At 38.0% G+C, this 26,035-nt stretch overlaps 1 protein-coding gene across 1 annotated transcript in view; it reads right to left on the bottom strand.

The window, feature by feature from the left end:
• Positions 1–19,388, bottom strand: part of ACTR2 (actin related protein 2) — a 32,516-nt gene extending 13,128 nt beyond the window's left edge. The window contains exons 1-3 of the mRNA XM_081940242.1: positions 19,168–19,388; positions 11,521–11,631; positions 4,794–5,009 (exon numbers count right to left, since the gene is read on the bottom strand). Of these exons, the coding sequence (XP_081796368.1) occupies positions 4,794–5,009; positions 11,521–11,631; positions 19,168–19,215 (375 nt within the window). The 5' untranslated portion in view covers positions 19,216–19,388. The remainder of the gene's footprint in view (positions 1–4,793; positions 5,010–11,520; positions 11,632–19,167) is intronic.
• Positions 19,389–26,035: the final 6,647 nt, after the last annotated feature.

Raw genomic sequence — 26,035 nt, 5'->3', positions numbered from 1 at the left:
GGGATATTGATTTGATTTATAGAATCAACTCAGCATACGCTAGAACACACAATGTTCCAAGTGAAATACATGTTAAATTTCTTAGAAAGACCACAAGAGATGAGGTCTTAGGAGCTCAAAGGGTGGGACCACTAAAATATAAAGACAAAGAAATAACCATTCTTAAACAAATTCCGAAGAAAGTAAGAGATAAGAGGAAGAAATATTCCTCTTTAGCAAAGAAATTATATAATAAAGGAATTTGGTTCGGATGGTTATTGCCAGAAGGAATGCTGATTTTCTGGGAGGGCAGCAGAATTAGAATTAACACAGTTGTGGAGGCGGAGGCCTTCATTAAAAAAACACAGTGCCCTCCTAGACGAAACAGGGGATAGTACACAAGACACGAAGGAGGGAGGGGCCGTGGCTCTGCCAGCAGACAGGGGGGAGGATGCAACAGTGAAAAGACTCAGGTCACAAAAATGAGGTTGAAACATTATTGCAATTGTTGTTATAATGTAATTGTTGGAAGTGACACAAAAGATGATTGAATATATTGATTTAATGTAAAATCAAAAGCTGCCAATGTTTATTCAAATTTTGATGTTTTCTTTTTCTTTTTTGTAAAAGTTGTGAGATTTGGGGGGATTTCTACCTTCGCATGATGTAGCTGTCAAAATTTTCTATACCTATTTACCCTTTTCCTTAAAACATTTGTAAAAACCAATAAAAAAAATTTTCAAAAAAAAAACTTTCTGAAAACTTTATAGAATGGAATAAGATTGAGCACAGGGCAAAGATCCAGTGAAGGAAACAGTACAATAGTAACCATGTGTAGAGATGTAGAGCTGAGTATCATCAGCATATTGATGATATAGCAACTCATGGTTACGGGTGATTTACAGCTTTGTGTAAATGTTAAAGAAGAGAGGAGAGAGTACCAAGTCATATGAGATTTGTCATAAATTAATGTTTTTACTTAGAAAAATAAGAATCAGGCTGTGACTGAAAGACAGTTGATTTGTATAATGGAGCAAAAGTATGTATATATTGTACACACACACACTCACACAGAGTTCTGTGGAAAACTGTTACAATTGCAGATTACTAAAGTTGTTGTGATAGAGGATTTTATTTTCAGGATAAACAGAGGGCCCATGCAAGCTTCTTATAGTACTTCATACAAAATTTTAAGATTCGCAGTGGACTCAAAATGGAATATATTTAGTTCCACTAAACCATTCATTTATAAATATTTGTTTTAATTTGTTAGCTTTATAGCCTGCCTTTCCTGCACGAATTGAAGGCAGCCTACGTGAGGATTGAGACTGAGCAGAGAAAACTAAAGTCACCCACTAGGTTTTCATATATGAGACTGAATTTGATTTCCTCAGCCTTGTTCAGCATTTTAATCTAGGAGTTTGTAAACTGTAGTATGGAACCCAGTTTAGTATGCGGAATATTTTACAACTATTCAAACTTCTTTAGGCAAAGCAAGAGCACTCTCAGAACTTGTTCTTGCTTTGTCTAGGCAAGCCTATAAGCTAACTTGAGTGTGGAGAATGGCTAAACCTATGTATGCATCCCATCTGTCAACAAGGCAGTTTTAATATTTATCATTTAGTTTTATTCATGAAGGAATATCACACAAATTCATTTATCATGTTAAGAGATTGCAATATTAAAATTTTTAGAAACCCCTTGCTTTAAATCTTTGTCCAGGTTTCACTACATAATGTTGATTCACTATAGACAGAATCTTGAATTATGTCTAGTTTGTCAGGCACTGCCATTTTAGCTCTGCTCAAGGGGGAAAAAGAAAGAAAGGATGCAAAATGCATTTCCACTTGTCACTCTCTCGATAAGACTAATGCAGAGCTATTCAAGCTAATGATCTAAATCTACAGATTTCTTCTAGAGAAACAGCCAGAGTGTTGCAGTGGTCAACTTGTTAGAATAGGATTGCTAGGGGAACAAAATGAAAATGAATTCCCATGTAAACCACTTGAGCTCTTGAAATATAGGTGGATGTAAACATAATACATAAATAAAACCATAAACAGAATGGAGGGAAGACTCTTGTCTTTAAGCAGTGTTTTAAATCTATTTAAGTTCTAATTCTTCAATGTTTTATGTATTCCCAACCAAAACTGTTCTCTAATAAAATGGTTTAAGCCACATATACAATATACTATGATACAATTCCAATTTATGAATGAGGTGTGTTTTATATTATCAGGCAAGGATAAATTGGTCCATAAATAGATCCAGATTCAGCAGCCATTTTTTTCTGGCGCCAGTAATGAGAGGTGCATTCATTAAGTGTTTAAAACATAGCACAAAATGTAGCAGCCTGAGTACTGATGCAGGAGCAGAATATACTGTACATCAAAATGTTATTTGGTGCTTGTTCCTCATGTCATTTAAGCAACTCAGGATATTGCTCAAAATCCAAGATCAGACAAACGAAAATATAATCACCAAATTGGACTTTCTCCTCCTCCCACGCAGCATTCAACCTGTGCATTCAACCTTGAAATCTGTTCCTGACCCATTAACTAACTCTGGAAAGGGTACAAGGTAATAATTGCAGAAGTTAAAATTTCATTTTGTTCTGCTAATGAAATGATTTTATCAAGATAATAATTTTATTTGTTCTGGTTATAAAGATTTTTCAGAAGTTCTCTTAACCTTATCACTAAAATCCATTTCCCTCTAAGTTTCAAATTCAGGAACTATTATCAATGTGTAGTTCTTTCTCTTTAGAATTGATAAATCTCAGCATGACTATTTTCTGAAACTCTGTAAAATGAGTAATTAAAGTTAAATTGTACTTCTTTCCAACACACCTCTTAGTCTTTAACCAATGCATGGAAACCAGAATCAATAGAGATAACAAAAATCACTGCAAATTTAATATTTTTAATTTACTACCCATACTACAGCTGTGTGAAAAAGTCCTGCACGCTTTACTGTTTATGACAGTGGTGACGTCTCGCCTAGACTACTGTAATGCTCTCTACATGGGGCTTCCCTTGGGACGCGCCCGGAGACTGCAGCTAGTCCAGAACGCGGCCGCGCGGGTTGTCATGGGAAGTTCTAGATATTCCCACGTAACACCACTCCTGCGCGAGCTGCACTGGCTGCCTGTGGTTTTTCGGGTGCGTTTCAAGGTCCTGATTACTATCTTTAAAGCGCTCCATGGCACAGGACCTAGTTACTTGCGGGATCGCATCCTCCCACATACATCCCTGCGGCCAATCCGCTCTCACAGGGAGGGCCTTCTCCAGGTGCCGTCCACCAGGCAATGCCAGCGGGCGGCGCCAAGGAATAGGGCCTTCTCTGTGATGGGCCCAACCCTCTGGAATGACCTCCCCCCCGACATTAGAACCACCACGGACTTCCGCTCCTTCCGACAAAAATTGAAGACTCACCTGTTTCGATTAGCTGGCCTGGCATAATTTTAATTGTTACAACTTCTACCTCCTGGAAGTATACTCTCAACTGGTTATTTTAAGGGTAGTATTTTAAACTTAATTGATTTTAGGGCTCTTAGAGCCATATTTTATTCTTCTATACAGTTCTTTTAATTTTTTAACCTCCTCCATGTGTATATGTATATGTATATTTATATTTATATTGTACTTATTACCTGTTATGTGTTGTGTGAACTGTACACCGCCCCGAGTCCCTTTTTGGGAGAGGGGGCGGTTTAGAAATGCGAAGAATAAATAAATAAATATGACATTTTTTGGATAAGCCATTGATTTTATGATATTTTATGCTAACTACTATGCAAATATTGTTATATTTAAATAAATACTGGTGGTTTTTAGTCCTCGAGTTACCAGTGTAATTGAGCCTGCCAATTATATTAGTAACCCAAGGATTCATAGGAGTGAAGCAAGTAACTTGACTGTAATCACTCCCTCCTTTTGCCCATACATTCATTAATCGAATGTGCATTTCCAAGCCCTCCATAGCTGCCCAAACACTTTTGGTCCAGAGACCTGATGGAGACTGGAAAGTTCTGGGGGCCATAGTGTTGCACAACTTTTGCAGAGAATGGGTGCATGAAGTCCCACGAGATCAGGGCACCCAGAAGTTTCCAGTCTCCAGGGAGAAAGTGCCAACGAGAGGCTTGAAGCAATGTGAGTTTGCTGCTCCAAAGCCTCACTTTGCCATGCAAACACTTTTCCATGCCAAGCCTAGAAGCCTTTGGAGGAGACTCACCGAGGCTGGCTATAGCTCCAGAAGTGGCAGGCAGCCTCAATGAGTCAGAGAAGTTGAGATGGATGCAATCATCCTGCTCTCCCTCTACTCTTGCCGGGAGACGGCAAAGAAACAGAGAGGCTGGAAAGGAGACAGCTCGCTAGATCTTCAAAAGGTAAGTGAGCCTCTACTGGGTGGGGGGCGGGAATAGGCAGGATAAATGTTGCAGTGCCTCTATGGTCATTCACAAGGATGAACGACGGCCTTGGTGGTGCAACATTCATAACTTCAGGATTGGGTCATAAGTACTTGGGGGGGGGCTATGTCATAACTTTAAACAGTCGCTAAGTGAACTAGCATAACTCGGGGATTACCTAATGCTTCACTGAAAAAGCATTCTATGGAATTTTACTTCTACGGTTTTTTAAAAAAATGTCTGACTATAAATTCAATCTGATCTTGGATTAAAAAGTCAGTCTGGCTCTTACTCATCGAAACTCAATAAAAGTTATCCTGAAGAACAGGTAAGGTAAGCAATGCTTTCCGTTAAGAAAAAATAATTCTAAGTTGGATAGCATGACTTTTGAAAAAAAGACACCTACCTCCACAATCTTTTCTCTGTTCTTCGTTGGATTCATAGGAGGTTCCGTCAGAAGTATTTTACAGTTTTTTGTATCAATGTTGAGTTTTTCTGGTCCAAAGGTGTAGTCCCAAAGATGTTTCATATCATCCCAATTTCGGACAATGCCATTTTCCATGGGGTAATTAACTTCCAGCATTGATCTCAGCTCACTTGCTTCATCCCCAACCATAAGATCCTACAAGTTGCAAATGGATACTAATAAATTATTTTCTATAAACTGTTATTGAATATATATTTTTAAAAAGCAATCCCCCCCCCCAAAAAAAGAAATGGCTTTTCTAGTTATCCTTTACGATAACATTTGAGGGGGGGAAATTGATTTATATACTCAACTGAAAATCATAAAAAGGCATTAATAATAGGGAAAAAATACAACTAACACTCTTTAAATAGTTATACCCATATACATTTCATGGATTTGATTTATTTTCATGCAAGTAAGTTTATGTCACCTGAGACGGATTTTGAATGTTAACATTATATAAAGCCTCAGATATATTAGGGATTCTAGATTTTGCTACCTTCAATGTTACTTTATCATAAATAGATACACAAGTTCTTGAAATTCTACACAGGAAGAATAGGTGAATTTAGCAGAATTTTTTTTTCCATGCATGCTTCATGTTTCTGTGCACATTACTAAATGGGAATAACGAGTGCCGCATAAGCATAGAGAACAAGTAGCAAAAGCAAATAAGGGGCTGCAAATTTCACACTGATTAGAAAAAATGGATGTTTTATATTAGTCTACAGCAATAAATTGGTATCTGTGAGAGCCATTTATTCCAAACCTGGGTTACTGTTCTCCTGCACAAAAATATGAACTTCACTCCTAGGTCTTAGTTTAAATACTATCAAATGGTTCAGGAGTCCTATCATTATCATAAAAATTACACAATAATTTATTCTATAAAATAATGATGAAGCCCATTCGCTGTTTTAACAATATAAGAATACAAGACTATTTCTTGCCCCGTCCCATCATTATCCTAATTAATATGTTAGTATATTAAAAAAATAAGTATATTTCATAAGGAACCATTAAATTTGACTTCAGGCTTTGAAGTTAATATTCTACATAAATGGAAGCAGTTGTCAAATATCCTCTAACAAAAAATGAAGAATTAACATTCAGTGACTAAACAACACAATGTCTGAATCATTGGGGTAATCATAAAGACTGACGATATACAGATTTGTTAATTAGCTTTTAGCAATGCAATTTTCTTCAGGCTGTAATGCCAAATTATTTTTTTAGTAGAGCTGCAAGAGTTTATTTATTGTAAAAATGTGAACACAGCCCTTTCTAATTCACCCTATAATAGATCAAACTTTTTAGTTGTAATTAAACAGCCTGTCAAAAATCATTCATTAACCCAAGCAAAATTGTTTTTGTTTCAGAAATAATCCAGATTGGACTCAAAAATTTAATCATCACTACACTAGTTCTATAACACTGCTTGAAAATATTAATGTTTAACCATCTACAGCATTCGTTCACTTAACACAAACTTTTAGTGCATGCTTCAGATTTGCTTAAAACTGAATTTCAGAAGCATGAAAAAACTTTACTGAATTGTGCATTCAGTTTAAAAAGGTTTAAGTAAGAATCACCTATGTGGGAACATAACAATACAGACCATACTTAGGGTAGATTCACACATATAAACCAAGAGCTTTTCCTATCCTTTGTAAGAATTTTTGAAAATACAACTTTGTAGAAAAGTATATGCATGACTTTTTGTTTTTATACAGATGCATGTTTCCATAATTATTTTAGCTATACTTTAAAGACAATAATTAATTGCCATTGCACTAATAAAGTCATTTATGTATAAATATAGCTATTTCATTACTATATATAATCGAGACATGAAGATTACAATACTTTGTAGAGGGAGAAAAAGGCCAGTTTCTATGTGTGAACTATCCTACTTGTTCTGATCCCACAGAACAGATCTTGCTCATACAGTAAGTAATGTGGGTATTTTCTGTATGTTTCATTTCTGCTGAGTTCAATAAGTGATTTCTAACATAGGTACTAAACATATACAGACCTGTAGATGCATCTGCAGTTAACTACAAATATCTACAAGAATTTGATGTACTAGCTACCAAATCAAAAGGATGAAGAAAGATTGAAATAGGAATGTTTTCAAAACATAAAAAGAAGGAAAAAAGCACACAAAGAGAGAGAAAGAGAGAAAGAAAGAAAGAGAGAGAGAGAGAGAGAGAGAGAGAGAGAGAGAGAGAGAGAGAGAGAGAGAGAGAGAGAGAGAGAGAGAGAGAGAGAGAGAGAGAGAGAGAGAAAGGCTACAAGTCCCATGAAGCAAAAGAGTGGATGATAGCATAGGTGCGCCTCACTTACCATCTTTTTGTTATTCTACTTCAACAGGTCAAGAAAGATGAAGAAAAGGCAGAAGCAAGAGAATCAGAAGAGGCCCTGGTGAAACCTTTATCCAAATTATTTCAAGTATACATAACAGAAACAAAGCAGAAAACAGATGCAGAGATAGGTGGAAATGCTTTGAATATAGCATACCTCAAGGTAAGTGACAGAAAGGCTACTGTTAAAAACACCCAAACTAAACGAAACACAAAGAGTTATTTCCATGCATACAGTGGCTGATGGTTTTACCAAAAATGCTCTGCAGATATCCTTATATCAGCAAATTTGCTAAGAATGAACTTCTCCATGCTAATTTCAATGAAAATATCTTAACCAAGTAAAAATCTATCTGTATCTTTCCCCAGGAACTGACAAAAAATTCAGCATATTGAGTATCTTGATTGCTCATGGTAGACATGAACATATTTTGACAGAGAAGCAAATAAGAAACTAGCATTTTCAGTTGCTCTGTATCTCCCCAGTTTAAGAATCCTGCCTTCTATTATTGAGGGAAATTGTATATTTTGAATATTGAAATCAATATGAATATTGAAATCAATATAGATTGATTTCTATATTTTAGCATATTTCAATAAAAAACCACTACCATGTCTGCCAGAAACAAGTAGAGCTCTACTTTAGCAAAATTGGTTTATTTTAATTTAGAATACATCAGTTTGATTAAACAGCTTGGCAAATGTTTAGAATACGAAAAATATTTTGAGATATCTTATCTGGAATACTTTCAACAGCCTTGGCAGTTTCTCTGAAACTTTTCTATTTCAATATTTTTTTAATATATTGCAAAAACCCAATATTCAAAATATATGACAAGAACATTACCATAGTTACAGGCTTCATGAATAAAATTTCACATTGCTCTAAAAATAGATTTTACTTTGACTTAGTAAAAAGTGTGTCCAATTTGCATTTATATTAGTAATAACAACAGTAGTTTTCTACATTTGCTAACATACTTCTCCTATCTTCCTATTCATATAATTTTATTTCATTTCTCAAAACTACCTTCTAGCCTCCAAAAAACAAAGTTTAAAAAACCACTGCAACAAATTATGTAAAAACATATGCTTTAATCTTTTTTTCTTGCACATTCCTTGCATATTTCATATACTGTACATATTGACTTGGGGAAAACTACTTTCGACAAAGAAAATGAATAATGTATGATATAAGTCTAGACTATCCATTCTTTAGAATACGTTTAAACAGACCTTACATTTATTTAAGAATTACAGGTAGTCCTTGACCTATGATCACAATTAAGCCCAAAATTACTGTGGCTAAGCAAGACAGTTGTTAAGTGAGTTTTGCCCCATTTACAATTTTTCTTGCCATAGTCGTTAAGTGAATCACTGCAGTTAGTTTAGTAACACCGTTGTTAAATGAATCCAGCTCCCCTCATTGACCTTGCTTGTCAGAACATCACAAAAGGTGATCACATGAGCCGGGATACTATAACTATCATAAATATATGCCAGATGCCAAGCAGCCAACTTTTGATCATGTGACCATAAGAATACTGCAATGATTGTAAGTGTGAAAAATGGGCATTAGCCACTTTTTTTCAGTGCCACTGTAACTTCGAACAGCCCCTAAATTAATGGTCACAAATCAAGGACTACATGTACATGCAATGATTCAAAACAATATCCTTAATTATATTAAGTTATGCACAGGCTTTAGGACATTATAAACTTTTCTCTTTATAGGGTCTTGGGCCTCAAAACCAGTTATTGCCAAAGAAATTGTACAATTTGTTCAGGACTGACTCTGTAAAATACCAGTATTTAACTGATTCCTAAAATATAGAAGACAAAGGCAAACAATATTGATTGGCTTTTCCCCATAGATCCTTCAATTTTTCAGCAGAATCATACTTTAATCATTTTGACTCAGCTGCTCTTCAAAATCACTTAAGACTATTAGAGCTTTCCTGATGTAAATTTACAAAACTGTTAGTTTGATGTTGGATTCCGAAGGACATTCTATTGACAATGTGATTCAATAGCCAAATACAGCACACACACACACATATGCTGAGACTGCTAATAAGCCTAATTGACCTGACATTTTACTAACATACAAACTTCAGCACCTACAAACGCTATAAAATTTTCTTAGCTTTCAGGAGCAAATGTTTCATTAAAGTAAGATAAATTAGATTTTAATCTTTGCAATCTTTAACAACCTCTTAGACATGTATTTTTAATCATTATCTACCCTAACACCTCCAGTCTTAAGAACAAATTTATTAAGCCTAGTGATATAGTTATTTAATCCTAAACAATAAAAACTCCATGATGTAAGAAAACCCAGTTGAATTGTGCTGCTACACAATTTCTTTGCTGACGATCCTCTGCTCAACTATTTTCAACACCTAACTTTGGAAAAGACTAATAAGAAACCTACATCTGGCAGTCCTAATCTAATCTGCTGCACTCTGAGAAACCACCAGGCATAATTGTTAGAAAGTGGTAAGACTTGTTTAAAAATACTAATTTATTGCTCTTTTAGTTTGTAAGGTAGTCAAAGCATTGAACATCCTTGCTTCTCTGTGTTTGTTAGGGTTTTTTAATTTCCAAACCCACCTTGCCTATTTGGGGGATGAGCAGAAATGAGAACTGTATCTCTAAAAGGCTAGTCAAAATAGGAGAAAGAACACACATTTAGGCCCCAAAATAGCATACCAGACAGGAAGAGTACACAAGCTCCTAAATAGCAAGAGAATAGGACAAGTAACTTATTTCAAAAAAAGCGTCACCATGTTTTCTTTTTTTTAATTCTATCAAAAGCAAAGGATTGCAATGGCTATACCATTAGGATATAAGCTGGCTAGAAGCCCACCTAATTAATTAAATAGCACTTTTTGAGGTACCATCCCCAATGGCCAAGGCTTAGTATTATGCTGTTTTAGAATGCAAGAGGAATTCCAGATTTGATTTGGTTTATGCACTCAAATTGCTAGGGGACATGAATGAAGCATCCCCAAATCAGGTGTCCCCTGAGCAATAGTGTTGTCACTAGCAAATACTTTTAATCTAGAAGCATCCTTCGGTTAGCTTAGTAGGTGTTTCTGGCACAAATACAGATAGATTCTAATTGCCTGTTGCCAAAGCTAACTACCTCCATGTGCTAGCTGAAAGGCAGGCTTTAAACCAAGCATTGCAGATTCAATATGCTGCAATATGTTTCACCACAGCCTCTTTTTAAAGCAGTAGTTATTTCCTCTTCCCTCAAGTTGTACGCTTATCTTGCTCAGAGTCCCCACCACCATACTTTAACAGTCTCAGTTTTGCAATCTGAGTACAGAACCTTCGCTATGCTACATCTTCATAGTAAGATAAAACCATTTTTAAAATGTTGTTTTAGGGAATGATTATGGGAAGAACGCATCCTATTCAAGTGAAGCAGCCATTGGGAAGCTTTGCTGGAGGAGGAATATATTACCTACCACAAAATAAATGAATTCTGCGTGGCAGAGGGTCCGAACATGGAACAAAAATAAGATACAAATGTTTCTCCTGGTGTTGTAGAGAAGCAAAAACAATTTTTTAGCCCAGAACAAAATCACAGCTTTAATAATATGGAGACAGTGCAGAGCGCACAAATCAAGAAAACTTTGGAAAAGGAAAAAAAAGACCCTATCTATTGTTCATTGCTTCAATCTATGATATAACTCAGCTAATTTCTTGTCACTATGAAAAAGGCTATTGGTCAAGCTAACAATTACAAAGTGAGATATTCTCTTATCTACTTCTCTCTCACAGAACAAATTGGAAGAGGCTACAGAACCTAAATTGTATTTATTTATTTAGACTTATCGGCCATTTCAGTTATGATCAACTTTCATTCTCTTATTAGAGGAATATGGGTTTTTTGCTTTTGCCGTATTATATGTTTCTTTACTTTTTACAACAGAACAGATTCCATGTATTTAATTCATAGGGCAACAGATTGGAATGGAGTTCAGATTATACTTTACGAAGAAAAGTGAGGTAGCTAATATTATTAGAAGATTCATGAGGTACATAAACAAACAATACCAGAGGATTTCTTTTTTTTCCACTCAAGTAAAATAACAAACTATTAGAGGAAACACCCAGTGGGAGAAAAAGCCACATCCTATATTTTTTTCTGTTAATATATTATGCTTTTTTAAAACTAATAACTTTGCCTAGTTACTTGATTATCACATAATATGTCTGAAGCAATTATTCAGAGGAAGGGAAAAATACCCCAAATTACCATGCAAGGAATCAAGTTTCTTAAGTATTACCTTGATTTCAATGTTTCCCACTTTAGCAGTTGAACGAATAATCGGTCTTCCAACCAACGCAGGGAAGATATGTTCTGGGAAATTGGATCCTGCATATCCACATTTCACAAACTATAAAGGAAAAAAACCCTTCGTGTTAGCTTCCGGATATGTTATTTTATAATTTTATTAAACACTTCAAAGATCACTGGGTGTATCATTTAATAACTTTTGATATTGTTTTGTTTCACAGGAAATAGCTGAAATTATTCAAAAACACACATACAATATACACTCTATAGGCTACACATGGTTAAATATACCCAAGCCATTATCTAAACTATAACTAAATTTCTCCAGAAATTTATCTTTTTGGTCACAGGCTAGTGACCACTCTAAAAGAGCAAGGCTTTCCAATATTTAGAAATCGGGTGGGACATCATACTCTTGGTATGCAGACAAGAGTGAAAATATGCAAATCTTGGGTATCATTAAAATGTTTAGATATACAAAAGAGGCTTAAAGGCAGGCATCCTTAATTTGCAAAATTTACACAGGTTAACACCTCAGATATTGTATGCCATTAACACTCCTGGCATAAAAATTATGTCAAAAGTTTGAAAGCTGATTTTGATTTGCAGTACTGCAAATACTGACAGAGGCCCATTGAGCAAGATTCCCAAATTCATTTACCTGCAGATGCCTAATAATAAGCACCATAAAGGCATATATTTCATAGAAAAGTATGATGGCTGGAAGGGATCACCTAGTCCAACCTACTGCGCAGTATAAGAATCTACTATTGCAGCATCCCAAGACATGGCCATCTAGCCTTTGTTTAAACACCTCCAGAGAGACAGAATCCACCATCTTCCAAAATCTTCCTGATAGCCAACTAAAACCTACTTCCTTGTAATGCAAAAGCCATCATTTCATACCCTGTCTCCTTGTTCTGAAAAACTCTATAAAACAATTCTGGCTGTCTTCTACAAAAAAACCCTTCAGATATTGGAAGACAGCTAACATATTTCCTTGCAGTTTTCTTTTTTGTAACCTAACCATATCTAACACCACTACCCCCTTCTCACATTATTTGTAAATTTTTCCTTCCATGCTATTGTTTATTGGGATTGCTCTTCTTGGAACACATTGAAGTTTGTCAGCATCTTTTCTAACTTGTAGTGTCCAGAATTGGATACAATATTCTACATGTGGTCTGACCAAGAGAACAGAAAGAAACAATGACTTGATCTTCACACTACACCCACTCCTCGTTTAGCAACCAAGTTTCATTTCTAAATCGGAAGCAAAAGGCTTAAGTGAAATGATTACTCAGTGATCCTAAGCATAGCACAGAACTGAGAGAAAGATGTTGCAAAGTTCACTAGTTACTACTGTCTCATTTAGACGAAGTTCTTTCCTGCAGCAACATCATTATTACTTTCATTTGGGTGTGTGTTGCTGGGAGATGCAAAAATTTGGTTGTAAGTGCACCACTGGTTGGAAAGTGAGTTTAAAAAAAAATCACCACCGAATTTGCAAACGCTAAATGAGAAATAACTCTAGACTTCTGCTGAGGCAATGGAGCAACCTTGAACCGGGTGGCGCCTTTGCGGCCTCTCCGGCGGCAACGATCCACCCTGGCTCCTTGGTTCACCGAGGAGCTAAGGGTGATGAAGCGCCGCAAGAGATGCCTAGAGAGTCGTTGGAGATCCTCCCGATCCGAATTGGACCGAGCACAGGTACGAGCCCATTTAAGGACGTACCTAGTGGCATTGAGAACGGCCAAACGTCGATATTGTGCCACTCTCATTGCATCCGCAGAGAACCGCCCTGCCGCCCTGTTTCGGGTGTCCCGCTCCCTTCTGTTTCAGAGGCCGCGGGAGGCCCCTCTACAGGGTAGAGCAGAGGAGTTTGGGAAATATCTGCTGGATAAAGTCGCTCAAATCCGGAAGGATTGGGTCCCCTTCAGTGGCCCAGTCGAGACGCCAGTGGCGAGTCTTGAGAAACCTTTTTGGGAGGAGTTTGACTTGGTTGCCATCGAGGATTTGGACAGATTGCGTGGACGACTGCGACCTACCACATGTTTGCTGGACCCGTGTCCCTCCTGGCTTGTACTGGCTTCCTGGGAGGTTACACGCGACTGGCTCCTGGGCCTAGTGAACGCTTCGTTGGGTGAGGGGTCTCTCCCGGCCGCCTTGAAAGAGGCGGTGGTGAGACCCTTGCTCAAGAAGCCTTCCCTGGACCCTACGGAGCTGGCCAATTATCGTCCTGTCTCCAACCTTCCCTTTTTGGCGAAGGTTGTAGAGAGTGTGGTGGCTTCTCAGTTCCCACGACATCTGGAGGAGAATGATTATCTAGACCCGCGCCAGTCCGGCTTTCGCCCTGGGCACAGCACTGAGACGGCCTTGGTCGCGTTGGTAGACGATCTCTGGAGGGCCAGAGATAGGGGTTGCTCCTCTATCCTGGTCCTATTAGACCTCTCGGCGGCTTTTGATACCATCGACCATGGTATCCTGTTGCACCGACTGGAGGGGTTGGGGGTCCGGGGCACCGTTTTGCGGTGGTTCGGCTCCTACCTCTCCGGCCGGATGCAACGTGTGTTGGCAGGGGGGCAGAGGTCGACCCTAAGCCCCCTTACTTGTGGGGTGCCACAGGGGTCGGTCCTCTCGCCGCTCCTGTTCAACACATACATGAAGCCGCTGGGTGAGATCATCCGTGGTTTCGGGGTGGGATATCATCTGTACGCTGATGATACTCAGCTGTACATTTCCACCCCGAACCACCCCAACGAGGCCATCGAAGTGATGTCCCGGTGTGTGGAAGCCGTACGGGTCTGGATGGATGACAACCGACTCAGGCTCAACCCTTCCAAGACGGAGTGGCTGTGGGTTCCGGCCCCCCGGTTCAACCAGATAATTCCATCTCTGGCCATTGGGGGCATTCAACTTGCCCCCGTGGAGCGGGCGCGCAATTTGGGCGTCCTCCTGGATGCCAGGCTGTCCATGGATGAACATGTGACAGCCGTGGCCAGGGGGGCGTTCCACCAGGTTCGCCTGGTGCGCCAATTGCGCCCCCTATTGGACCGGGACGCCTTACGCACAGTCACCCATGCGCTGGTGACGTCTCGCCTGGACTACTGTAACGCTCTCTACATGGGGCTCCCCTTGAAATGCACTCGGAGACTGCAGTTGGTCCAGAATGCGGCCGCGTGGGTGATTATGGGGAGTACCAAGTACTCCCATGTGACACCTCTCCTGCGCGAGCTGCACTGGCTCCCTGTGGTCTATCGAGTGCGTTTCAAGGTTTTGATTACGATCTTTAAAGCGCTCCATGGCTCAGGACCTAGTTACCTGCGGGATCGTATTCTGCCCCATACATCCCTACGACCCATCCGCTCGCACAGAGAGGGACTTCTCCAGGTGCCGTCTACCAGACAGTGCCATGGGGCGGCGCCTAGGAGCAGAGCCTTCTCTGTGGCGGGCCCAGCCCTGTGGAATGACCTCCCCCCGGATATTAGGACTACTACTGACCTCCGCTCCTTCCGTGTCAAGCTCAAGACCCACCTTTTCCAAATAGCTGGCCTGGCTCGACCATAACTTAGTAACGCTCCTGATGGGTTTTTTAATTTGGTAATTTTATTAGGGGATTTTAAATTGTATTTTTAACTGTCTTTCACTTAAGTCCATCCTCCTCCATGCACATATGTATATGTCTCTGTTTTTTGTATATATGTTTGTCTTATGTGTATTTTTTATCTGTTTGATTGTACGCCGCCCCGAGTCCTTCGGGAGAGGGTTGCGGCTAATCAAATAAAATTATTATTATTATTATTAACCTTCCTTCCTTCTTTCCCTCCCCCTCTCTCCCTCCCTTCTTTTTTCCTGCTCCATCCTAGTACTGACTTGTGTTATCTTGTAACCCACCAAGATACCAAGTTGCTATGTAATGCTCCTTAGTATACTTTCCTCCACAACATACACCTATGCCTTTGATTTTTCCTACTCAAATGTAGGACTTTGTATTTGTCCCAACTGAAAATCTATGTTCAGCAAGGCAGAGATAATGTTGGTGAAAATAAATGCAAGAATCCTTAGCAGCTACTGTAAAAGAGTCACTAAATAACATATCAGCCTTGGGAAAGGTGTCAGCTGAAAAAAAGATGTAAACTAACCCTGCTTTGATCCTATGTGGCACATAGGGGGCAGAAGTAAACCCTGGCAGTTTTTCAAAATTCATTTCAAGACTCACATTGATATTACACAGTTGGTCAATGAACCATCTGCAAGCAAACAAACAAGCTCAGAGAGCACCAGGAACTTTACATTTCAAGATTATTTTTATTTAACATTCTTCCCTACAAAAATAGAGTTCTAATCATCCTTGTGATATCTATTTCTTAACCTAGTCATCTCAAGGGGCTGAGAGTAAAGAAACCTAAGTAAATAAAATAACGCTCATCTAGCTGGTTTCTGCCCCTTGCTCCACCTTAACAGCTCTCAAATTTTGATACAAGTAGTCCTCAACTTATAATCCACTCGTTTAATGACTATCCAAACAGCACTGAAAAAAGTGACATGCCTGTTTTCATACTTATGACCATTCCAGCCTCTTCATGGTCATGTATTCCAAATTCAGAGGCTTGGCAAATGACTCATATTTATGAGTGCTGCAGTGTCCCAGGATCATGTGATCCCCTTTTATGACCTTCTGACAAGCAAAGTCAACGGGGAAGCCAGATTCACATAATAACCATGTTACTATCTTAACAACTGCAGGGATTCACTTAACAATTGTGGCAAGAAAGGTCATAAAATGAGGCGAAGCTCATTTAACTGTCCTTCTTAGCAACAGAAATTTTGGGATCAATTCTGGTTATAAGTTGAGGGCTACCTATATTGTTCTCCTAGATGCCTGCTATTCTTCTCCAAGTCTGTATCATCTGTAAATGTATTTTTCACCCCTTATCCAATTGATTTATAATGAAATTGATCCTAAAGGAAGCCCTTCAGTATACCACTGAACACATCACTTAAGGCCACTAAAACATATTTTGGTAGAAATTTATTCAATCGGTTCTGTATTCGTTATATGGAAAATGCAAATGATGTTCCATCTGATCAAGATCGGAACAGAAAGAAATCAAAGTAAGATGGGGTAGCGGTCAATTCAGAAGTTACTGACTCCAGGACTATAGCAACTCAGTGTACATAATATTTGACCTTGACTGGGGTTGTGTTTCCTCAGATACAGCAGGCTGCCAAACTGAAAGTCCTCATGGACTTATATCTCCTGTTAGAGGAGCAGGCAAAGACCTTAGTTAGGTGTTCTTTATTCAGCTTTGCCTGGTATATAATTATGACCTTACCTGAAATAGAAACCACTGCAGACAGTCACCTACATTCTTGCCATATTATTAGGTCTGGGAACAATCCACGGCATCTTTTTAAGATTTATTGTTAATATGCTGAACTTTACCAAAATGATTACAGCATCCAACCAGTGATCAGACACAACTAAACTACAAGATAGTGAGGAACAGAACTGGGCTGAGTAGAGCACACTGACACAAGTGACACAAACATAAACTTGTTTAAATAGAGTGAAACCTAAATAGAATGAAATAAGAATAGAATTCTTTACAAATTTTTTATTTTAGAAAAATCTATGTTTACACTGTCTTCTACACCTTTTGATATTAGTAACATTGCATTTTATTACAAACGTTGTGGACATACCTTTTTTAAGTATCCTACAACACTTGTATATAAATGATTATAGTCTGAATATAACAATTTTAATTAAAATGAAGAACACAGATAAAATTTGAAGTGGAAGTTTTCCATAACTTTTCTTTACACAATGTGGGAAAAACTTTTATGTAGTTGCACTATTAACTTGATACCTAATACATCCAAATTAATACATTCTGATAAGAACATTTTCAATTTGCATTGAAAAATATTCTATTTCTTAAAAACCTTCTAAACAGTAAAATATGTACAATGGAAAAATTAAGACAATACACACAGGGGTGTTAAATTGGTGGCTTGGATGTGTCACATCCCAGCTCCATGAATGGGAAAAACATCATGAAATGTCACATGACAGCGACATGAGGCCGTAAGTTTGATACCCATGATATACAATATTGGATGGTTAGAAACATTAAATCCTTTTTACCAGCAAACAATTATTCTGTAATAGTTCAATATTAGCCAAGTTTGATTGATGCAAACTTTTAAAATATTCAAAATCAGAAATATTAAATATTAATTTCAATCTATTACTATTACTTTTTCAATGGCACCTGTTTGCACCTATCAAATTAATTTATTAAACAAAATACATCTAGTTTGTATAAATATTTATATCAATGAGTAATCTTATTTCTCTTATATACAAAGCAAAGCAAAACCATAAAGTATTCATACATTGTCCCATCTTATCTCAGTGAAGTTAGAATCAGCCCAAATTAACAGTATAATAAATGTATTTGATATAAAAACAATGAAAACTGTTTTTATAATTTGTGCTGATTTTTTTTTAGAAGAATGAACAAAACCTTTAAATTTCCGACCTAACAGGAGGGTTTCAGAAAAGGCAAAGGACACAAGATCAAACATATAATGTAACCAATAGAGAAAGCAACATGTGCTGCAAGAAGAATTAAAGAACCAATCCTGGTTCTGTGATTATCAGTAGCAGAAGTTCATATTCTGGACATATAACAAAACTGTGTGCACTAGAAAAATTAGCTCTACTTGGCAAGGTTGAAGGAAGTAGATGGGGAAGATAAAAATCAACTCACCGTCTGAAGTGAGGATAACTTCAATGTGCTACTACTTTACAATGCATTTGCATATATGTTTAAAGTCATTTTATTTTTTCAGCATACTTTTAAAGGGAACTCTCTTTTGGTACTTTCCTTGTCTTTTGACCGATTCACTGTTTCAAAGAAAAAAGCCTCGAAAACCGCACTCATGAAAACTTCGCTTGGGTATAACTGACTACAAAAATTTGGAGGTGGGGCGAAGAAAGCCGTCATGCAACACACTCCCCACCCCCAGCCAAACCCTAGCGATGCAGGGCTCTCTGTTGCGACTTCCGGTGTATAAAAAGCAGCCCAATTGAAGGAACGAGAAATATTAACGCACACACACACACAGGGACACACACAGGAAATTGTTCTGCTCGGGGTTGCGAGGAGCAGGAAGGAAAGGCGCAACGGCGAATTTACGGGCAGAGCTAAACTGGCTGAAAGGGCAGAGATGTGTTTATTCAGTTAATAATCGGGGTTGCAGAGGCTGACGGCAAAATAACATAAAAGGAGGAAGAGAAAATGAATCCTCTGGCCAGCCTTCAACGTCCCTCGGCCGGTCAGAAGGAACCAAACAAAACCGAAGGCGCCCCCGCATCTTCTGGGAGGCAGGACGACGGGAAAGGAAGCAGGTTTCCCTGCCAGCGCCCTAAAAGAGCTGCAGCTTCCTTGAGGAGGAGGAAGGTGAGGCGCAGCCCAACTTCCCTCCGGCCAGGAGGGTAGAGTTGTTTGCCGTTGCTGTCGGTGCCGCCAGGCCCACGAGGGTCTCCCCCCCCCCCCATACAGCCACCCATCCACCTTCTATCAAAACCGGCTATCCCCGGAAAGCTCTGCCCGCCTTTCCTCACCCCGGTGCCGTTGTCGCAGACGACCACTTTCCTGCCGAGCGCGTCCATCTTTCTTCCTTCCTCCGCCGACCGAGAGAATGACTGAACTGAATGACAGCGGATTCCTCCCGTCCTCCCCGCCCGCAGCTCCACCAGGCCCTCGCTCGCTCTCGCAGCCCGGAAGGGAAGCAAAAGGAAACAGGCGCCGACCACGCCCGGCCGTGACCCGCCTCCGCCATTCAACCCCAGATACGCCGCGGCCTGCCGCCGCCCGCCCGCCCACTCCCTTCGCTGTGACTGACAGGCTCGGGGACGTCCAATCAGAGACGCCGTTTTCCCCGGTCGTCCATATTTGTACCGATCGTTCACCCTGCCGGGGCGTCTTTTTGCAGTTGCTTCCCCATTCAATTCGGGTGTTGCCAGGAACGGAGCGGGAACCTGGGCCTTTTTTAAAAAAGCAGTCGCTGCTTTAGGGAACTGTAGCGGCTGACGACTTCAATCAGAATAGAGCTGGAAGGGACCTTGGAGGTCTTCTAGTCCAGCCCCCTGCTCAAGCAGGAAACGCTATACTATTTCAGACAAGTGACTTTCCAGTCTCACCTTTAAAAAAAATCCATTGATGAAGCACCCACAACTTCTGACGGCAAGCTGTTCCACTGGTTAATTGTCCTCACTGTCAGGAAGTTTCCCAATTCCAGGTTGCTTCTCTCTTTGATTAGTTTCCAACCATTGCTTCTTGCCTTGCCTTGCCTTCTGGTGCTTTGGAAAATAGGTTGATCCCCTCCTCTTTGTGGCAGCCTCTCAAATATTGGAATATTTATTTATTTATTTTGTTCGTTTGTTTTGTCAAGCATGTATAAGATAACAGATATAAGTATAAACATGATTATGAATACAGGAAATGGATATGAATAAGTGGGGACAGTAGGACAGGGACTGTAGGCATGTTGGTGCGCTTATGCACGCTTGTGCTGTCATGTCCCCCTTGTCCTTTTCTCTACACTAGCCAAACCCAAATCCTGCAACTGTTCTTTGTATGTTTTAGTCTCCAGGCCCTTAATCATCTTAGTTGCTCTTCTTTGCACTTTTTCCAAAGCCTCCACATCTTTTTTGTAATGTGATGACCAAAACTAGATGCAGTATTCCAGGTGTGGTCTTACTAAGGATTTATAAAGCGGTACTTCATGTGATTTTGATTCTGTGTCTCCATTGACACAACCAAGGATTGTATTAGCTCTTTTGGCTGCTACCAGACACTGCTGACAGAGCTCGAGATTAAAACTAGTTGCCAGTATTATATACACAGTGTGAAATCACAGCTGCCAGTTCTTTAGCTGGTGTTAGCCTTCATTGGCATAAAGTTCTTCCCAAGAACCCAGGATGTTGTAATATATCCGCCTAGTACAGAATATGTGCAAATCCAAGTAATGTGATCAAAGCGTTCAAATCTGGCTTGGTGCAAATGTTTAATGTTCCAAAGAGTATTGGCTGATTATACGTTTTTGGACAGGAAAGAATCCTGAATCAGCTGATAGATTCTGTTTGACTACTCAACCCAAAACATTTTTGCTAAATCAATGGATGCGAGGAACCTTTTCACATGGGTTAAATGTAACAGATGTCTGCTAAGCTCATATTTATAAAGTTCAGTTTGTATTAGCGGCCACATATCAGTAGTATCTCAGGTTGATCAAGATCTCTGAGCCAAGGATCAGATTGCATACCTGACCTGCATCAAGAAGCCAGAGGAACAGACTGTTCCACTTCCCATGATCCTAAAAAATAGTGAAGAGAGGGACCATGCTCAAAGCAGCAATTTTTAAATTTTATTTTAATCAATTTATATGGTTTTCAACTTCACTCAGGGTGGCTAACACTAAAAGTGGCCCAAAAAGTATAAAAAGTAAACAATAGAAAATGGATGCAAAAAGAAACACCTTGCTGGGGTCAAAATTCACATGTATTAATAGATATTTATGGCTCGTGGTGCATCCAGCCCCAACATTTGATAGAAGAAACAGGTCTTCAGAACTTTTCTAAAGACCAGTAGGTTCAGAATAATCCTGATCTCCAAGAGAATGTTATTCCATAGAGCAGGCAGAGTTACTGAAAAGGCACACAGCCAGATGGCACTATTTAATAGGTGGCACCAGAGTTTACTTACTCTAATCGCATTGGACAGATAGAAACAATTGCCTATGTAAATTGTTGGACAGATAGAGACAATTGGAGATAGCTGGTTTTTCAAATGGTTTGGCCTTGTGCTTTGAAAGACTTTGTAAGTGAAAAATCCATGTCTTAAATTTTACCTGAGAGCCTACTGAGGCAGAAATGGTGTTACATGTGCATGTCAAAATGTACCTATAACTACGGTACCTCCATTGTTGCATTCTGCACCAACTGTAGCTGAGTGATCATCAAAGGTAGCCCCTTGTGGAGTGGCTGCAATAAACTAAATGGGCAATCACCAAGGCGTATAGTAAATACTCTTATCCAATATGCATTAGCAATAATGTTTTTATCTCCCTTTCTATACAAAGCTCTAATCCGTGTTCAATAAACTTAAGTATTATTTTGCCAGCACGCTGTCTCTTATTCAACCCACCTCACAGAATTCTTTGGGGAAAAATAGGAGCAGGAAGGAGTATTAGATATATTCACTTCTTTGAGTTATTTATAAAAATAATAAATGCAAGATGAAAATATTAATAAATAAATGTAGTAGTTTGCCTATTGCTATGTCTTTTTTGTATTAGTATGACAACTGGCTTCTTTCAATCTGTTGGCCAATGTGCCGTCCTCAAGATTTGCTGGCACAATTTGCCATTAAAATCTTTAGATTCTTCTTCTGTTTGCCATATTTCTATAAATATTTAATCAGTTTTTATAGCCTTCTGATTGGAATTCTGAGCTCTTCATATTATAGGACTGTCTTCATTTGATTTTTTTGGAATCTGCTATACTTTTTCATTGGCATCTTTTAGTGTACCAATCAAAGTTTAAACTACCTTTTGAGTGCAGAAAACTTTTTTCTTTTTGTTTGTATCTTCAGTATCTTTATTAATGTCGCTATAATATTGTTTTTTGTTTCTTGCAACAGTTCTCTGAAATTATTAAATTCGTTCCTGTGATCTTTATTTGTTAAAGGTTTTTACAAAAATAAAAGATAAATATGAAAAAATATATGGAGTTTTTAAAAGAAGATAGATAAAAGAAAAACAACAACCTGGAATATTAAAATAAACATGAAACAATAACTCTTAGGAGAAGAATTGTTTCCTATATAATTGCAAGGACTGCCCTATCTTAGTTTCAAAAGTTCAAACAATCATTAGATAGCAGAAAGAAAGATGGAAAATTGATTTTTGTAGCTCAGATGTAATTGCCCTATTGCCCTAATACTACAAGATGACTTTGATTTATAGCTATAAATACAACACACAATTTAAATATCTATGTTCTTGAGTTACTTGTCTGCCTTTGTTTTCATCATTTTGGGATTTTTCTTTCAATATTAATTCCCATCTCAATTATCTTAGCTGGTGATGAAATGGTGGTTAGCCTCTGTAATTTGAAAACTAGTTTTTTGGAATGATTTCAGATCTTATTTTTGAGGCCAGTATATAAATAGACTTTTTTTCAGAAAATCAGCAGGGATCGCAGCTATAAACTCATACAAGGAATCAAGCTTGATCTCAAGAAATGTTTGAGATAATAGTTTGAATTAAATGTACTATATTTTATTAAAATATATATATATATATATATATATATATATATATATATATATATATATATATATATATATATATATATATATATATATATATATATATATTAGCATCATAAATTGATGGCCCCAAAATTAATCATTTCTAGGAGATATTTGCAACACATACAGGTGGTCCTCAACTTATGATCACAACTGAGTTTAAATTAAAAGAGCTGGAGAGTTTTTTTCTTTTTGTTGCAAAAGCCCAGGAATAATAACTGCAGAAAAGGGAGAAACAGAGATTTGCAGCCCAAGCTTTTCTTATACATTGAAATTCAAATTCCATTTATTAGAACATACCGTATTTTTCAGAGTATAAGACACACTTCCCCCCCTAAAAGAAGGTGAAAATTTGGTGTGTACCCTCACCCTTCGGCTTCCGCACGTCACATTTTATACCTGTTCCAGGCTGCAGGAATTGTCACAGACCATCGCCACCTTTGTGCTTTGCGTTTTTGGCTTCTGCGCCTCATGTTTTCAGCCTCTGAATGCTCCATTTGAGACCAGTTCAAGGCTGTAGGGATCACCAGAGCATATCGCCGCCTCCGCGCATTGCGTTTTAGGCCTCCGCACACCCCATTTTTGGCCTCTGTGCATCATGTTTTCAGGTGGTGATCGGCGGCAATGTGCTTTGGCGATCCCCACAGCTTTGTACGGGTCTCAAATGGAGCATTGGAGGCTGAAAACGCGGGGCATGGAGGCCAAAATGGCAACTTGGAAGCTGCCTTGTCTGACCACTTCTGTGCTTTGCCTGCTTTACTCAATGGAGCTTCCAAAGCTGCATATTAGCCCCAACAAGCACTCACAACTAGCGAATTAATGTGTTGAAGCTGACCAGGCTGTTTGCTAAGGACGCTATCTGGTAGATAGAGGCAGAATTTTTTTTTCTTATTTTCCTCCCCAAAATCTAAGGTGCGTCTTATACTCTGAAAAATACTGGTAATCCTATCTGATGAAAGACTGTGGTCTTTTACTCATCATAATGATTGCTATCTTATTTATTTCACCATTTTTTTTAGTTGTGATAGAAACTGCAGAAGCATCTTTCACAAGCAATCCTATATTTACTGAAAGGGCAGTTTAATTTGACTGTTTCCCAAGAGTAACATTGTAACATGTTTGTAACAATACAATAATAAATTAATTTTCTCTGTTTAACTAATTCTGCAAATTTAAAAAAGTAAAGAACCATTGAATTTTCATTGTTTGAGTCATCTGTGATAAGGAAACCAGTCCTTTATAGGGCTCACTTTAAATCTTCCCTGAGGCCTTTTGTATCTTGACCTGTAACTCTAGCCACTTTTTTTTCTAAATGGCAAATCAAAGTGCCTGAAAAGAGGTTCTGGTATTATAAATAAAAGCTCTTCATGTTTTAGGTCTTCATCTTCCTGGTGCTCCATGAATACTGGCACCAGGGTTTCCGCCATTTTTCCAAGTCTCATTCTGTCGGTAATATCAACATGATCCCAAAAATTCGACACCATTACATTTGTATTTTGTTGAACAAGACATCTATTTTTAAAAAGGCCAGTATTGTGCAGCTTCTATTTGGCTATGCTCTGAGTAAAAATAGAAGAATCACTCATTTATTTTATTGTTTTAGTATCTGCAAGTCAAGTTGTGGTTTAAGTATTTAAGACTGTTCTCATGAATTCATGTAACTTGTGTGAATTATAAAATATTTTCTGTAAATAGCTCTAATATAGTTCTAGCTCTATATTAATTAGAGAGCATTCCTGCTTTCTTGCTGTTTTCTAAATGGATTAGTATCTTGTCTTCAAACCTTTTTCAAAAAGGATCATGTAATTATTAAATTTTGTTAATTTTTTCATTGTTATAGCTTTAGGTAATTGACCAGGAGACCAGATATGCATACTAGTTGAATTAACCAAGTCATATTCTATTTACAAATCAGATGTCTTTGCTGTATAATATTTAACCTGTTTGTATTGGCCTTATGTTTAAAAAATGAATCATCATGACAATTTAGTATGCCAACTTTGTGAAGTAGAGATAGTCCTTGACTAATAACCATTTATTTAATGATGATCAAAGTTACAATGGCACTGAAAAAAGTGACTTATCACCAATTCTCACACTTATGACTGTTGCATCATCCCTATAGCCAAATGATCAAACTTTGGGTGGTTGGCAATCAGCATGATTGCATCATCCTGGGGTCTTGGGATTGTCATTTGCCACATTCCTGTTTCTGACAGACAAAGCCAATGGTGAAAGCCAGATTCAATTAATGACTCTATGATTCACTGAACAACTGTAGTGATTCACTTAACAATGACAAAAAATGTCATAAAATGGGGCATAATCCACTTAACACCTGCCTTTTTTAGCAAAAGAAATTATGGGCTCAATTTTAGTTATAACTTGAGGACTTCCTATATTATATTGATTCTTTATCTTCAACGTGCTAAATATTCATAAAACAATTTATTTGGGCCATGAAGGGAAATCTTAAACTGAACATTGTTATTTCTAGTCTAGCTATATTTAATATGATTAGTTGAAACACTATCTGGAATTTATTTTCATTAATAAATGTATGTATTTAAATAAATTGAAATTTTATTTTACATTTTCAATTTCAAAATATAAAATTTACATAAAGCATTTTATCCTATGTTTACTTAAAAGTAATTAGTAAATAAGGTGAACTGATTTCTGGTGCTTAATCTTATAATGCAATATATATCATATTGTTCAATTCAGTGTGCTTTATTGCTAAATAAGTGGGCAAAGAATTGTGTCTTCAAGAAGACTCTGATTTGAAGTCAAACTTAAGTCATTCTGCTTTAGATCAGTTGACATTTATTGAGCTTAGGCTATTCATGACTACATTTATGTCAGATTGATTTCAGTTGCTCTACTCCAAGTATGAATAACCTGAGTGCAACCGTAGTAAATAACCAATTGAAAAATAATTTTAAACAATTGTGTTTTAAACCCTTTGTAGCTCTAGTAGCACTTATTCCCAAGTAAGAATAGAGTTGGTGTTTTGTTTAAATTTTTGACTTCGATGATTTTGTTAATTGTATGTTTATAGATGCAAATTGTATGTTAAATAGATAGTCAGCATTATGTAAAAACTGTTGTTTCAGG

This window comes from Natrix helvetica (genome assembly GCF_964273705.1).
Source record: "Natrix helvetica genome assembly, chromosome: 2".
Taxonomy (NCBI): domain Eukaryota; kingdom Metazoa; phylum Chordata; class Lepidosauria; order Squamata; family Natricidae; genus Natrix; species Natrix helvetica.
Note: the sequence above shows the minus strand (reverse complement) of the source record. Positions and strands in the feature narration are given on the sequence as shown.